General features: G+C 45.1%; 2 protein-coding genes across 2 annotated transcripts in view; one reads left to right on the top strand and one right to left on the bottom strand.

Annotated features, from left to right (window-relative positions):
- The window catches only part of SUPT6H (suppressor of Ty 6 homolog (S. cerevisiae)), a 54,413-nt gene extending 51,096 nt beyond the window's left edge, over nt 1-3,317 (bottom strand). The window contains exon 1 of the mRNA XM_011940790.1: nt 3,192-3,317. The gene's annotated coding sequence lies outside the window, so the exon portion shown is untranslated. The remainder of the gene's footprint in view (nt 1-3,191) is intronic.
- A 43-nt stretch (nt 3,318-3,360) lies between these two features.
- The window catches only part of SDF2 (stromal cell-derived factor 2), a 13,886-nt gene continuing 1,965 nt past the window's right edge, over nt 3,361-15,281 (top strand). The window contains exons 1-2 of the mRNA XM_011940787.1: nt 3,361-3,808; nt 8,941-9,137. Coding sequence (XP_011796177.1) covers nt 3,658-3,808; nt 8,941-9,137 — 348 coding nt within the window. The 5' untranslated portion in view covers nt 3,361-3,657. The remainder of the gene's footprint in view (nt 3,809-8,940; nt 9,138-15,281) is intronic.

The following is a 15,281-nucleotide window of genomic DNA, read 5'->3' as shown; positions in this document are numbered from 1 at the left end:
GGCCTCCCAAAGTGCTGGGATTATAGGCATGAGCCACCATGCCTGGCATAAATATGTATTTAATGAGAGCCTACCACATGCCAGGCACATACAAGACAAGGTCCATGCCCCTAGGATGCCCATATTCTGGTGCAGGAGACACATTGGCAACAAATAAAATAAACTTTGCTCTAAGAGCTAAGGAAATACATATTTTCATCTCATCTAAAGTGAGTTTACCTAGGCTGAGATGTCAACAGATAGGATATGACCTGTAGAACCAGGGGGAGAGATTCCAGCAGAGAAAGTGGGCAAGAACATGGTATATAATAGGTGATGTTCTAAGGCTGATGGCACTAGAGCATGGTGAAGGCAGTGTCTATGAGAGGTATCCTCAAGCAGGGCGTAAAGGCCATGGAAAGTGACTGGAGAGTTTTAAGTAGGGAAATGACATGATCTGCTCTGATCCAATTCTGTTACATGGAAAATGAACTGGAGGAAGATCTGAGTGGAAACCAGGGAAAACTGAGGATACTGTTGTGGTAGCCCAAGCAAAAGATGGCGGTGGCTTGGAATAGGGTGGTAGCAGTGAAGATGGAGAAGAGAAGACAGATTACAAAAACATTCCAGAAGTGGAAGTGACAGGACTTACTAAAAGACTGGGGAAGAGGAGTAGTAAAGGAGAAGAACAAAGATGATTCTCAGAGGTCTATCTTTGGTAACCCTGTGGATAGGAGTACCACTCAGTAAAATGGGAGGATAAGGTTTGGAATGATAAGAAAACCAAAACTTTATTTTGATTATGTTAGCTTTGGGGTGCCTAAGAAATATCCAAATGGAGATAATTAAACAGGCATTTTTGACGTGTGATTCTGGAACACAGAGGAGAAGGCTGGACTAGAGATTTAAACTTTGGAGTTGTCAACTTTCAGGTGGTAATTAAAGCCATGGGGCTGGGTCACCTAAAGGGAAGCATGTAGAGGGCCCGGGATTCCTGTGAGAATTCCAACATATATATATATATACACACACACACATATATTTTGAGATGGAGTCTTGTTTTGTTGCCCATGCTGGAGTGCAGTGGCACGATCTCTGCTCACTGCAACCTCTGCCTCCCGGGTTCAAGTGATTCTCCTGCCTCAGCCTCCCAAGTAGCTGGGATTACAGGCATGTTGCCATGCCTAGCTAGTTTTTGTATTTTTAGTAGAGATGGGGTTTTACCATGTTTGCCAGGCTGGTCTTGAACTCCTGACCTCAAGTGATCTGCCCGCCTTGACCTCCCAAAGTGCTGGGATTACAGGCGTGAGCCACCGTGACCAGCCCCAGCATTTAGACATCAGATAGAGAGCAAAGGTGGCTAGCAAATGAGACTCAGAAGGGACAGCCAGAGAAATGGAGAAAATCCAAGAATGAAATGTCAATAAAGCCAAGATGAAAGTTTGGAGACAGGAGTAACTACCTTGCATATTGCAGAGACAGAGAAAGATGAGAACAAAGTATCCATTGGATTTGGCAACACAGAAGTCACTGGTGACCTTGATAAGGGCAACTTCAATGGAGTCGGCAAAGTAGATGCAGTGGCACTTGATTACTAGAAGCTACCTCAGGAAGACTGCTTGAGCTCAGGAGTTCCAGGTGGCAGTGAGCTATGATGGGGCCACTGCACTTGAACCTGGGCAACAGAGTAAGACAATATCTCAAAAAAAAAAAAAAAAAAGGAGTGAGGAGTGGGCAGAAGAGAAGCCAGATTGATATAAAATGAAGATTGAATAAAGGGTAAGAAAGCTGAGTTGGTACAGGTAGAAATCTATGAATGGAAATTTTAAAAATTGGCATGGTAGTTGGAGAGGGATGTGAAGGATATCAGCACATAATTTGTATACTGATGGGAACAGTTTCATGGAGAGACAGGATTTGGTGACTGATTTTATTGGGAAACAGTGGAGAGGAAGGAAGACAAGGATTACAGGCAGAATTGATGGTAGTACCATTTATTAAGATCAAGAAAATAGAAGCAGGGCAAACGTATTTGCCTACAAACATCATGTTTCCACCATACTAGGTCGGCTTTCAGAGGAAGAACTGTAAAATTCCACTAAGCTTCTCCAGACTGCACCAATTTCTGATGTAATTAATCTCCTGATGAAGTTAAAACCTCTTAGAGTCGCAAGGCTATGCTAATCCAATCTAGCAGCCACACAAGCCAAGTGAATAAAAACGTACTTGTACTGGTGAAAGGGACATTACTCATGAAAAAGGGCTCTAAATTCACAGCTGATGGAAGAGCAGTCATGCTTCTGTAATCAAAACACCGAAAACTTACTAACTGGTATCTGTCAGATAAACAGTGGAACCAGACATTTTTCCGAAGAAATTAATCAAATTCAATATTGTTCACATTCCCTAATGCTCATTAATGATGTAGCTTCATACATCCTTGTTACTTCTGATATTACAGTGAATTTCCATGGAAGTATTTCCAGAGATCTTAGGCCTCTGAAATAAGTATCAGTTCTTGCAACAACCCAGGAAAATTAACTTCTCCAGCTGGTTCAAACGAGTGCCTGAGGAGAAAGGCAGAAACTACAAGACGGAGTTTTGACTTAATAACTCATTTTGATGTTCATGATAAGCCTCTGGCAAACGTTTGAGGAAATGAATCTACGGAGAATGGACGGGCTTTAGGTACTTCTACAACACCTTCGATCTTTAGAAAGGGATGAAGGATGCAACTATTTACAAAAAGTTCTATTTGTATTATTCAGCAATATGTAAAGAGCTGGAATTTGGCATCGCCCTCTAGCCTGATGACCGAGCTGCTGAAAGCTCCATAGGATTCATATCCTCAGAACAAACAACTCGATCACCTGATTCTGGCTCAGAAGCCCCAGGTCCCTTCTATCCCCAATCCTCTCGCGTGGCCCAGTTTTAAAAATCTGCGGAGAGAAGGACTGGATGCCAGGAAGCCTGTTGATTCAACATGCCACCCAACTCACGGGTTCCGGGTGTTACCGGGCTGGGAAAAGCTTTGAGACTCTGAGCAACTGCAGCGCTTTCCTCCCCCTTCCCCCCATAAAGCAGGGAAGGCCAGGCCCCCCCTTCTTCCCACATACGGCTCCCTATTGCCTCTTCCCTTACGGGACCAGGCCCTAGGAGCCCGGTTCCCCACCTGACTGCTGCGAGAAACACTCTCTCAGTCGGAACTTTACTTGCCTGAAGTCCACCGCTCCTCCGGTGCGCTAAGCCCCCACCGAGGAAAATGGAGTCGTCGAACCGAGACTGGGAAAAGATAGTACGGACCCTCCGCACTGCTCCTCCGCCGCCGCCGCCGCCGCCGCTGCGTCAACGTGCTACGTCATTTCCGGCTCTCTGTCACCAGGAGTGGGTGGGCCATTTCTTGTTCCCTCTCCCGCTCTCGGGAGTTTTCGTTCCGTGGGTGCGAACGGTAACCGAAGCGGCTCAGGAAGGCAGCTGTCACTGAGCCCCTGGAACAGAGCGAGAGTATCGTAAGTAACCAGGCTCAGCCTGTTTCTCAGGCCGCTCTAGCCAAATAAACCATAAAGATCAGACTCGGGCTTCTTCACTTCCTTCTCTCCGTGGTATCGTCTTCAGCTTCCGGTTCCGGGGAGGGGCCGCGTTTTCTTCGAAGATTTGGGGCTCCGCGGTACAGCCAGGATGGCTGTAGTACCTCTACTGTTATTGGGGGGTTTGTGGAGCGCTGTGGGTGCTTCCAGCCTGGCTGTCGTTACTTGCGGCTCCGTGGTGAAGCTACTCAATACGCGCCACAACGTCCGACTGCACTCACACGACGTGCGCTATGGGTCAGGTAATGCTGGGGATCGGGCTCGGGTGGGCTAGGGAGGCCTGGGAGTATCTGAAGGGGCGGGGCCTAAAGAAAATCTGAGGGTGTGGTCTGGGAAGGTTAGGTGTTCCCTGGGAAGGTTCCTCAGGTCTGGAGAGTCGGAGAACTGAGTTGTTCTAAGGCATCTTAATCGCAACACCACCTAATATTTGGTGAACTACAGGCCAGGCACGTTACCTATGTACTTTTTCCGCTTATTAACATTCATGTAAGGTGATACTATTGTTATCCTCATTTCACAGATGAGTTAACAGACGCAGAGAAATTAAATCGTTTATTCAAAGCCTTGCAACCAGCAAATGTCAGGGTTCTGTCCAAATCTATCCAGGTTCAAAGCCTGCTTTAGAGACAAGAAAATTACAGGAAGTGCTGTGTCTGAAATTTTAAAGTTACAGTAAGTACTGTATCTGAAACTTTAAACTCCAAGAGCTCACTCGTTGACTACAACCCTTTGTCTTCCAGCTCTTCTGCATCTTACACTTGCTCCTTAATTCCTATCTTTTGGGCCCCTTCTACCCAAATCTTAACCTCTTTCTTGTAAGGAACTTGGAGCAGTCACAGGAATTGCAGAGAAACTTTTTTTTTTTTTAAGCATTTGAAATTAAAATGTTTAATAATAAATTATTTGGATTCATTCATTCAGCATAGGTCTTAATGAGTTCCTACTATATGACTAGAATTGTACTACCTGCAGGAGATTCGGTAATGATAATCAGTCAAGAAAATTACAATATAATAAAAACAGACCAAAAAAAGAAAGTCTTATCTGTCTGAAAAAAAAAGATAAACAAAAAAAGAATAAAGGTCAGCTAGTGAGATGTGAGAGGCATCTAAGATAGCTGGTAGAATTCTATCTTGAATGACTGATGATGCTGTTTGCTGAGGGAGGAAAGAGTTCTGTCAGATGGGCTAGTCTGGTTCATGATTCCCAAAACCTATCTGATCAGTTAGACTAGGCAAGGACGTGAGTTATCATCACTGCGATGTCTTAATAATCCTAGCACCTATTCAGTGAACACCTAACATGTTGTCAGGCTTATTTTTTAATTTGCTTTGGTTTCCAACTTTTTATCTACTGAGTTGGAGTGGAGGTGGACAGAGGCTTGGAAGTAGCAATCTGTAGGTTTAAAAAGCTCTTCAGGTGGTTCTGATGGACAGCCAGATTTGGGAACCAGGTTCAGTCTGGAGCTCAGAAAAGGGGTCTGTGCTGAGCCTGAGATACCACACTAGATACAACATTAAATACAACATCTTGTAGAGACTGTGGTTGAAAATGTCAGGGTAGTGGATGAAATTGCCCAGGATGAACTGTGGTTCTCAATCTGGGATCAATATGAATAACTTGAGAAACTTGTTAAAAATACAAATGCTTTTGTCCTGACCCTCAGCAATTTAAGAACTACAGGTGGAAACATATGAAGGCCAGGCATAGAACTTTGGATAATCCCAAGGTATAAGGATTTGGAGGAGGAAATGAAGGGTTGAATAGAAAGCAGAAAATGTAGGAGACAGTGTAGACCATGGTTTAGCAGTGAAGCGTGGCTGTGAGGACCCCGGAGAGCTGTAAGGCAGTAACCAGAAGTAGGAAGGGAGACTTGGTTTGGCTTTTCTGAAAAAGAAAGATATAATAAAGTCATGAGCTGAGTGGAAGGAGACAGTAGAAAGGAGCTAATAGTTGGCTATATTTACCCGTGTAACTGGCACAAGGCATAATGGTATACGTGGTAAAAGCAAAATATCGAAAGTCTGTGGTCAGGCAAGGCCATGGAGCTGAAAGCAAAGCTAGAAGGAACAGGTAAAACTGTTGGAAGAAAGTGTCTGGGAAATACGAATGCTTTCAAAGACCTCGGTAGTGAATGAAGCCTAGGAAAGAGGGTATCCCCGGTGTTTATGAGAGTAGCTCGCTTGGGGAAACCTGACAATTTAAAGCTGTTGGAAGAAATATGATCTTAGTGAGATATGATGCAGAATGGTTAAGAGTGTTCTAGAGTCGGGCTATCTAGGTTCATTGAATCCCAGCCTTGTTTCTTAGAGTTGTGTGACCTTGGGTATGCTGGGGATAATAATACCTACTTCAACAAATAGTTGTAGATGTCAAATAAGAATATTCAAACAAAGGACTTAGGTCAGTGCCAGATACCCAGTAAGTCCTCACACACTGTGGTGCTGAGCAGTCTTAGTAATACATTAGCTATCAGCGATTATTTGTATACTGCCCCCTCCCCCCCGCTTTTTAAATCCTGTAGCTAGATTTTTTCTTTCTTTGAGAGACATGGGAGGCCAAGGCAGGAGAATCACTTGAACCAGAGAATTAGAGGTTGCAGTGAGCCGAGATCGCACCACTGCACTCCAGCCTGGTGACAGAACAGACTCTGTCTCAAAAAAAAAAAAAAGAAAGAAATTAAGAGACAGAGTCTTACTCTGTCGTCCAAGCTGAGGTTCGGTGACACAATCACGACTCATTGCAGCCTTGACCTCCTGGGCCCAAGCAATCCTTACATCTCAGCCTCCTGAGTAGCTGGGACTGCAAGTGCACCCCACCACACCTGATTAATTTTTTGCGTCTTTTGTAGAGATGGAGTTTTGTCAGTTGCTTAGGCTTGGTCTTGAATTCCTGGGCTCAAGTGATCTGCCCACCTTGACCTCCCAAAGTGCTGGGACTGACGGTGATCCACTGTATGCAGCCTCTTTTTTTTCCTTTTAAATATAAAAAAATTTTTTTTTAGGCTGGGTGTAGTGGCTCACACCTGTAATCCTAGCACTTTGGGAGGCTGAGGCAGTTGGATTGCTTGAGCCTAGGAATTCGAGACCAGCCTGGGCAACATGGCAAAAACGCATCTCTACAAAAAATAGAAAAATTAACCGGGTGTGGTGGCAGGTGCCTGAAATCCCAGCTACTTGGGAGGCTGAGGTAGGAGGATCACCTGAGCCTGGGAGGTCAAGGCTGTGGTAAGCTGTGATCATACCACTGCACTCCAGCCTGAGTGACAGAGGGACCCTGTCTCAAAAATATATATATATATGTCTTTTTTTTTTTTTTTAGAGACCAGATTTTGCTATGTTGCTGAGGCTGGTCTCGAACTCCTGAACTCAAGGGATCCTCCCACCTCAGCCTCCCAAAGTGCTTGGATTACAGGCATGAGCCACTGTGCCAGACCTCGAAGGATACTTTTTTTTTTTTTTGAGACAGAGTCTTGCCCTGCCACCCAGGCTGGAGTGTGGTGGCGCGATCTTGGCTCACTGCAACCTCCACCTCCCAGATGCAAGCAATTCTTCTGCCTCAGCCTCCCAAGTAACTGGGATTACAGGTGCATGCGACCACGCCCAGCTAATTTTTGTATTTTTCGTAGAGACAGGGTTTCACCATGTTGGCCAGGCTGGTCTCGAACTCCTGACCTTGTGTTCTGCCTACCTCAGCCTCCCAAAGTGCTGGGATTACAGGCATGTGCCACTGTGCCCTGTTCAAAGAATACTTTTATAATAATTGACCACTCATGGGAGTTGGGAGCTGTAATGCCTGCTTAAAGTTGGCAATATAAAGTAGTCTCATTTTAATTGTGAAATATAAACGTTTTTCTTCTTCTTTTTTTTCTTTTTGAAACAGAGTCTCTGTTGCCCAGGCTGGAATACAGTGGCGCAGTCTTGGCTCACTGCAAGCTCCGCCTCCCGGGTTCCCGCCATTCTCCTGCCTCAGCCTCCTGAGTAGCTGGGACTGCAGGCACCCACTACCGCGCCCGGCTAATTTTTTGTATTTTTAATGGAGACGGGGTTTCACCATGTTCTCGATCTCCTGGCCTTGTGATCCGCCCACCTCGGCCTCCCAAAGTGCTGGGATTATAGGCGTGAGCCACCATGCCCAACCGAAAAATAAACATTTTTATCGTAATAGTTAAAGAACATGAATAATATTACAAACATGTTAAAATTGTATGATTAGACACATTAGGGGCTATCCAGGCTAGTGTCTACAGGTTAGTACTGCCTGTGCCTCAAAAAACTCAACATAAATTTGTGCCTTGGATATCCTTTGATGCAAACTCTTACAATTTGCTGATATGACATACCCTTAAGTATACTTTATCATATAATAACTAGTATTATGTAGACACAGTTTTTTTTTTTTTTTTTGAAACGGAGTCTGGCTCTGTCACCCAGGCTGGAGGGCAATGGCGTGATCTCGGCTTACTGCAATCTCCGCTTCCTGGGTTCAAGTGATTCTCCTGCCTCAGCCTCCCGAGTAGCTGGGATTACAGGCCGCTGCCACCATGCCCAGCTTATTTTTGTATTTTCAGTAGAGACGGGGTTTCACTGTGTTGGTGGGGCTGGTCTTGAACTCCTGACTTCCTGATCCGCCTGCCTCAGCCTCCCAAAGTGCTGGAATTACAAGCGTGAGCCACCACGCCCAGCACATTTTGTATTTTTTATAAATATTTTAATGTTGTAGAAGAAAAAATATTGCCAAGCATAGCATTTTTCTCCCCACCCCTTCTTGCCTGTTTTATGACACAGGGCACAATATTGGCCATAGGCAATAAGGGTGAGGTTGAGCTCACTTGCCATTTTTTTTTTTGAGGAATGGGTACCAAATTTATTTGTTGATTTCTTACATTTGAAGTACACAGTCACATCCTTGACCTGAAATTCTTTGCCATAGCCCTTCACTGTGACACAATTGCAACCAACCACTTTACAAAGTTTTCCTTGTCTTGTCAGTTTTCCAGAGGCTTAGCCATTTCTCTGGTTTCTTAAGGTCATCAACCTTAATTGGGTTGATTGGGTGTTCAGCACAAAGAGCCACCCCAGCTTGATATACATAGGCTCTTCACATTTGGATGCAAGCACACAAAGATGGGCTTGGCCCTTATCTAAGGCTTTGGCAGCTTTTCAGGTTCCTACCTGCTAGGCCATCATGGCTGAGGGCGGTCTTCAGCCTCTTGTAAAGCAGCATTAATAATCCATTATACCTCCAGCAGCGTGTCTTCCTTGGTCATGGTGGGTTACAGGTGAAGCTGAATCTTGAGCACCCTTGAGCTTCTGTCTCTGAGCATGTTGTCCATGGCAGAGAAAGAGAGTTGTCTTTCTTTTCTTAACTGCAGGTAGTGGGCAGCAGTCAGTGACAGGTGTAACCTCTGTGGATGACAGCAACAGTTACTGGAGGATACGGGGGAAGACCGCCACAGTGTGTGAGAGGGGAACCCCCATCAAGTGTGGCCAGCCCATCCGGTTGACACATGTCAACACTGGCCGAAACCTCCATAGTCACCACTTCACTTCACCTCTTTCTGGAAACCAGGTGAGGTGGCTTTCGATGGATTGTTGCTGCTCTGCATTACTCAGTGGGTGCTTGTTTGATCTCTTGGTTCTTAATTGTTTCTTTTCTAGGTGTAGCTATTCTCTTTTGTGCAGACCTGGGGAAATGCCTCTGTTTTTGTGTGAGGTTTTTTTTGTTTTTATTTTTTTGTTTCTGAGATGAAGTGTCTCTCTGTCACCCAGGCTGCAGTGCAGTGGCGTGATCTTGGCTCAGTGCAACCTCTGCCTCTGGCTTCAAGAAAGTCTCCTGCCTTAGTCTCCCGGGTAGCTGGGATTACAGGTGCATGTCACCATGCCCGGCTAATTTTTGTATTTTGTTTTGTTTTGTTTTTTTTGAGACGGAGTCTCACTCTGTCACCCAGGCTGGACTGCAATGGCATGGTCTCAGCTGACTGCAACCTCAGCCTCCTGGGTTCAAGTGGTTCTCCCACCTCAACCTCCCGAGTGGCTGGGACTTATAGGCATGTGCCACCACACTTGACTAATTTTTTTTTTTTGTATTTTTAGTAGAGATGGGGTTTCACTATGTTGGCCAGGCTGGGTCTTAAACTCCTGACCTCGTGATCTGCCCACCTCGGCCTCCCAAAGTGCTGGGATTACGAGCGCGAGCCACTGTGCCTGGCCTAATTTTTGTATTTTTAGTAGAGATGGGTTTTCACTATATTGGTCAGGCTGGTCTTGAACTCCTAACCTCAGGTGATCCACTGGCCTTGGCCTCCTGAAAATGTTGGGATTATAGGCATGAGCCACTGCACCTGCCCGGCTCTGTTTTGTAAGTGTGAAGAAAATCGTTTCTGGTCAAAGTGGAGACAACAACTAAACCAAATCAAGAAATGGGAAGGACAGACAGACTGGATATACATTAGCATATCATAAGTTCTGATACCCTGTAATAAAGAAACCCAATGTTTTCCAAATTGTAGGGTTTTTTTTTTTTTAATGATGCTAACTAGTTACATTAGGAAAATGGATTTGCTATTGTGTCACTTATGTTTTTTGTTTTTATTTATTTATTTTTTATTTTTTGAGATGGAGTCTCGCTCTGTCACCCAGGCTGGAGTGCAGTGGCCAGATCTCAGCTCACTGCAAGCTCCGCCTCCCGGGTTTACGCCATTCTCCTGCCTCAGCCTCCCGAGTAGCTGGGACTACAGGTGCCCGCCACCTTGCCCAGCTAGTTTTTTGTATTTTTTAGTAGCAACGGGGTTTCAACCGTGTTAGCCAGGATGGTCTGAATCTCCTGACCTCGTGATCCGCCCATCTCGGCCTCCCAAAGTGCTGGGATTACAGGCTTGAGCCACCGCGCCTGGCCTGTTTTTTGTTTTTAAACAGGATCTCGCTCTGTCACCCAGGCTGTAGTGCAGTGGTGTGATCTTGCTCACTGCAGCCTCAGCCTCGTGGGCTCAAGCAGTTCTCCCACCTCAGCCCTCACTACAGGCTCACGCCACCATGCCTGGCTAATTTTCGTATTTTTTTTGTAGATAATGGGGTTTTGCCATGTTGCCCAGGCTGGTCTCAAACTCCTGAGCTCAAGCTATCTGCCCGCTTCAGTGTCCCAAAGTGCTGGGATTACAGGCATAAGCCACTGTGCCTGGCCTTGTGCTACTGTTTTTTTTTGTTGTTGTTGTTGTTTTTGTTTTTTTTTTTTGAGACAGAGTCTCACTCTGTCGCCCAGGCAGACCTTGTCGCCAGGCCTTGCAGTGGCCGGATCTCAGCTCACTGCAAGCTCCGCCTCCCAGGTTCACGCCATTCTCCTGCCTCAGCCTCCCGAGTAGCTGGGACTACAGGCGCCCACCACCTCGCCCGGCTAGTTTTTTTGTATTTTTTAGTAGAGACGGGGTTTCACCGTGTTAGCCAGGATGGTCTCGATCTCCTGACCTCGTGATCCGCCCGTCTCGGCCTCCCAAAGTGCTGGGATTACAGGCTTGAGCCACCGCGCCTGGTCTGTGCCACTGTTTTAAGCCTTGAGTTATCAGGGGATGTGGACCCCTTAATGACTCCTTCCCTATCCCCACCCCCTGTATACAGTTTTCCCTATTAACATCTTACTTTGGAAGGGTAAATTTGCTACATTTAATGAAGCAATATTGATACAGTTTTATTAACTAAAGTCCATAGTTTTTTTCCTGATTCCCTTAGTTTTTTGTTTTTGTTTTTTTTTTTTGAGACGGAGTCTCGCTTTCTCCCAGGCTGGAGTGCAGTGGCACGATCTCAGCTCACTGCAACCTCCGCCTCCCAGGTTCAAGCTATTCTCCTGCCACAGCCTCCTGAGTAACTGGGATTTCAGGCACCTGCCACCACGCCTGGCTGCTTTTTGTATTTTCAGTAGAGATGGGGTTTCACCAAGTTGTCCAGGCTGGTCTCGAACTCCTGACCTCGTGATTCACCCCCCTCGGCCTCCCAAAGTGCTGGGATTACAGGTGTGAGGTCTCTGTGTCTGGTCCTTTAGTTTTTACCTAATGTTCTTTTACCGTTCCAAAATACCACGTTACATATACTTGGCATGTCTCATTAGGCTGTTCTTGGCTATGACAGTTTTTCAGACTTCCCTAGTTTTTGATACCTTGACAGCTTTGAGGAGTGCTGGTCAGGTGTATTGTAGATTGCCCCTCTATTGGAATTTGTCTGTTTTTCTTGTGATTAGACTGGACTTATAAAGGATTTGAGAGGAAGATCACTGAGGTAAAGTGCCATTTTTATCCCATATATCAGGGGTACATACTGTCTTTATGATTTGTGACTGTTGATGTAGACCTTGATTACCTGGCTGAAGTAGTGTTTGTTGGTTAGGTTTCTCCTGTAAAGTTACTCTCTTCATTTCCCCCCTTTCCATACACTTTTTAGAAGGATGTCACTATGTACATTTCACTCTTATAGACTGGAGAGTTACATTCTGTCTACCTTAGGGTGGAATATCTACATATTTTATTTGGGATTTTTCGATATGAGGGATTTGTCTCTTTTCCCCAATTTATTTATTCAGTTATTTACATTAACATAAACTCATGGATAGTTTATACTTTGTTATAATCTAATACTATTATATTTTGTTGCTCAAATTTTTCCAACTTTGGCCATCAGGAATTCTTTCAGCTGGCTTTGTGTCCATTTAACAGTATCCCTTTGTGTGTTTGTGTATATGTGAGTGCACTTTAAAGCACTTCTTTCCTTTCTGGCACCAAAAGATGCTCCAGGCTTATCTTGTTTATTTCTTGCTCCAGTACGATAATCAGCTATTTCTCCAAGGAGCTCTGCTTCCTTTTATTGGAGAATGATATTAAAACCGAGTTCTAGGCCTTATGTAAGCTTGTTGCTACTGAAGTGTTTCTTTTAGGCCCTCTCACTTGACAGAATAAAGAACTGTAGGCCGGGCGCAGTGGCTCACGCCTGTAATCCCAGCACTTTGGGAGGCCGAGGCAGGTGGATCACGAGGTCAGGAGTTCGAGACCAGCCTGGCCAACATGGTGAAACCCCGTATCTACTCAAGTACAAAAATTAGCTGGCCATGGTGGCGGGCGCCTGTAATCCCAGCTACTCGGGAGGCTGAGGTAGGAGAATCGTTTGAACCTGGGAGGTGGAAGTTGCAATGAGCCGAGATTGCACTATTGCACTCCAGCCTGGGTGACAGGGTGAGACTCCATCTCAAAAAAAAAAAAAAAAATTAAATAAAAAAAAAACTGTATCTGTGTATCCTTACTCATGTATATATACATATCTATAAATTTTTATTTGCATAGCCATCTGTATCTATATTAAGTTAAATGAGGTTTCTTTTTCTTTTTTTTTCTTAAGATGGGTTCTTTCTATGTTATCCAGGCTGGAGTGCAGTGGCTACTCACAGGTGTGATCATAGACTCACAGGTGTGATCATAGTGCACTAGAGCCTCCAACTTCTTGGCTCAAGCAATCCTCTTGCCTCAACCTTCCAAGTAGCTGGGAATACAGGCATGCCCCACTGTGGCTGGCTAGGGTTCTTACTGATGTATGTATGTATGTATTTAGACTCTTGCTCTGTTGCCCAGCTGGAGTGCAGTGGCGCGATCTCGGCTCACTGCAAGCTCCGCCTCCCGGGTTCACACCATTCTCCTGCCTCAGCCTCCCAAGTAGCTGGGACTATAGATGCCCACCACCACGCCTGGCTAATTTTTTGTATTTTTAGTAGAGATGGGGTTTCACCGTGTTAGCCAGGATGGTCTCGATCTCCTGACCTTGTGATCCGTCTGCATCAGCTTCCCAAAGTGCTGGGATTACAGGCGTGAGCCACTGGGACCGGCCACTGATGTCTTTAGCTGTAATCCATTACCACATAGGTCATCCTAGCCTCCTGCCTGTGCTAGTTTGTAAATTCCCACTCCAACAGTAAGATACCTTGTTCCCACCATCTGCCATCCATGTATTGAACTTCAGTTCAGTTCCAGTATACAAATATAGCAGTATCAGAATTACATACTGGTATCCTCCTGGGAAACAGTTTTATCAAGTAGAGTGTATACACACACACACACACTCATGCTTCTGAAATAATCAGTAATTTTTCCATTGCCATTGTATAGAAACTGAATATTTGGTCTTAAGGATGATGGGATTTAGATGAGGAGTAGAATATAGAGAACTTGCTCTCTCACTGCCAAGAAAGAAAGAAAGAAAGGGAGGGAAAGGAAAGGAGTATAGAGAACTTGCTGTTTTGCTCAGTTAATATTTGCTATCATTTAATTCTCACAGTTGCTCTGTAAGGTGATATTGTAATCATTTTATAGAAGAGAAAACAAAGGCTCAAAGGATTTACAGAGGAAGGGATCAAGTTGAGATTCAAGGTCACCCTGACTCTCAGAGTCCATTCCTTTCTGAACTTGTCATCAGGTCATTTAAAATCTAGTTAAGAGAATGAAGCAGTAATAAAGTCAAATAACAAGAGATACAAAGTATTTTAAGGGCTGAAAGTGGTGGCTCATGCCTGTACTCCCAGCAATTTAGTAGGCTGAGGTGGGTGGATCACTTGAGGCTGGGAGTTTGAGACCAGCCTGGTCAACATTGTGAAACCCCATCTCTATTAAAAAATACCAAAATTAGCCGGGTATGGTAGCACATACCTGTAATCCCAGCTACTCCGGAGGCTGAGGCATGAGAATCGCTAGAACCCAGGAGGTAGAGGTTGTAGACAGCCGAGATTGTGCCACTGCACTCCAGCCTGGGTGACAGAACGAGATGCTGTCCCAAAAAATAAAGTATTTTAAAGCCAGCACGGTGGCTCACACCTATAATCCCAACACCTTGAAAGACCAAGTGGGGAGAATCATTTAAGACCAGGAGTTGGAGACCAGCCAAGGCAACACAGTTGCCTACAAAAGAAACTTTTAATTACCTGGGTGTGGTGGTATAGGCCTGTAGTCTTATAGTCTTAGCTACTCAGGAGGTGAGGCCATAAGACCGCTTGAGGCACTGCACTACAGCCTGGGCAACAGAGCAAGATCCCACCTTTTTTTTTTTTGAGACAAAGTCTTGCTCTTGTCGCCCAGGCTGGAGTGCAATGGTGCAGTCTTGGCTCACTGCAACCTTCGGCTCACTGCAACCTCTGCCTCCCGGGTTCAGGCGATTCTCCCGCTGCAGCCTCCCGAATAGCTGGGATTACAGGCGCCTGCCACCATGCCTGGATAATTTTTGTATTTTTAGTAGAGACGGGGTTTCACCATGTTGGCCAGGCTGATCTTGAACTGCTGACCTCAGGCATTCCGCCCGCCTACCCCTCCCAAAGTGCTGGGATTACAGGAGTGAGCTACTGTGCCTGGCCAAGATCCCAACTCTTACAAAGAAAACAAAAAGAAAGAAAGAAATGCTGTTTTAACACTGTAATAGAAAATATGAGGCAACTTTAGTATTAATTGCAAAATAAGTGTTTGGACCATAATCTTTTTTTTGTTTGTTTTTGATGCCATAACTCAGATAGGAACCATGGACCATAATCTTACAGCAATGAAGTTTTTCCTCTTACGTCCTTTGTGTCTTTCGTCTTTTTCCATGGTTCATGGTTTATTTTATTTTATTTTATTTTATTTTTTTTTTTTTGAGACGGAGTCTCGCTCTGCCGCCCAGGCTGGAGTGCAGTGGCCGGATCTCAGCTCACTGCAAGCTC

The sequence above is a fragment of the Colobus angolensis genome, unplaced genomic scaffold, assembly GCF_000951035.1.
Source record: "Colobus angolensis palliatus isolate OR3802 unplaced genomic scaffold, Cang.pa_1.0 Scaffold193, whole genome shotgun sequence".
In the NCBI taxonomy this organism is placed as follows: Eukaryota; Metazoa; Chordata; class Mammalia; order Primates; family Cercopithecidae; genus Colobus; species Colobus angolensis.
Note: the sequence above shows the minus strand (reverse complement) of the source record. Positions and strands in the feature narration are given on the sequence as shown.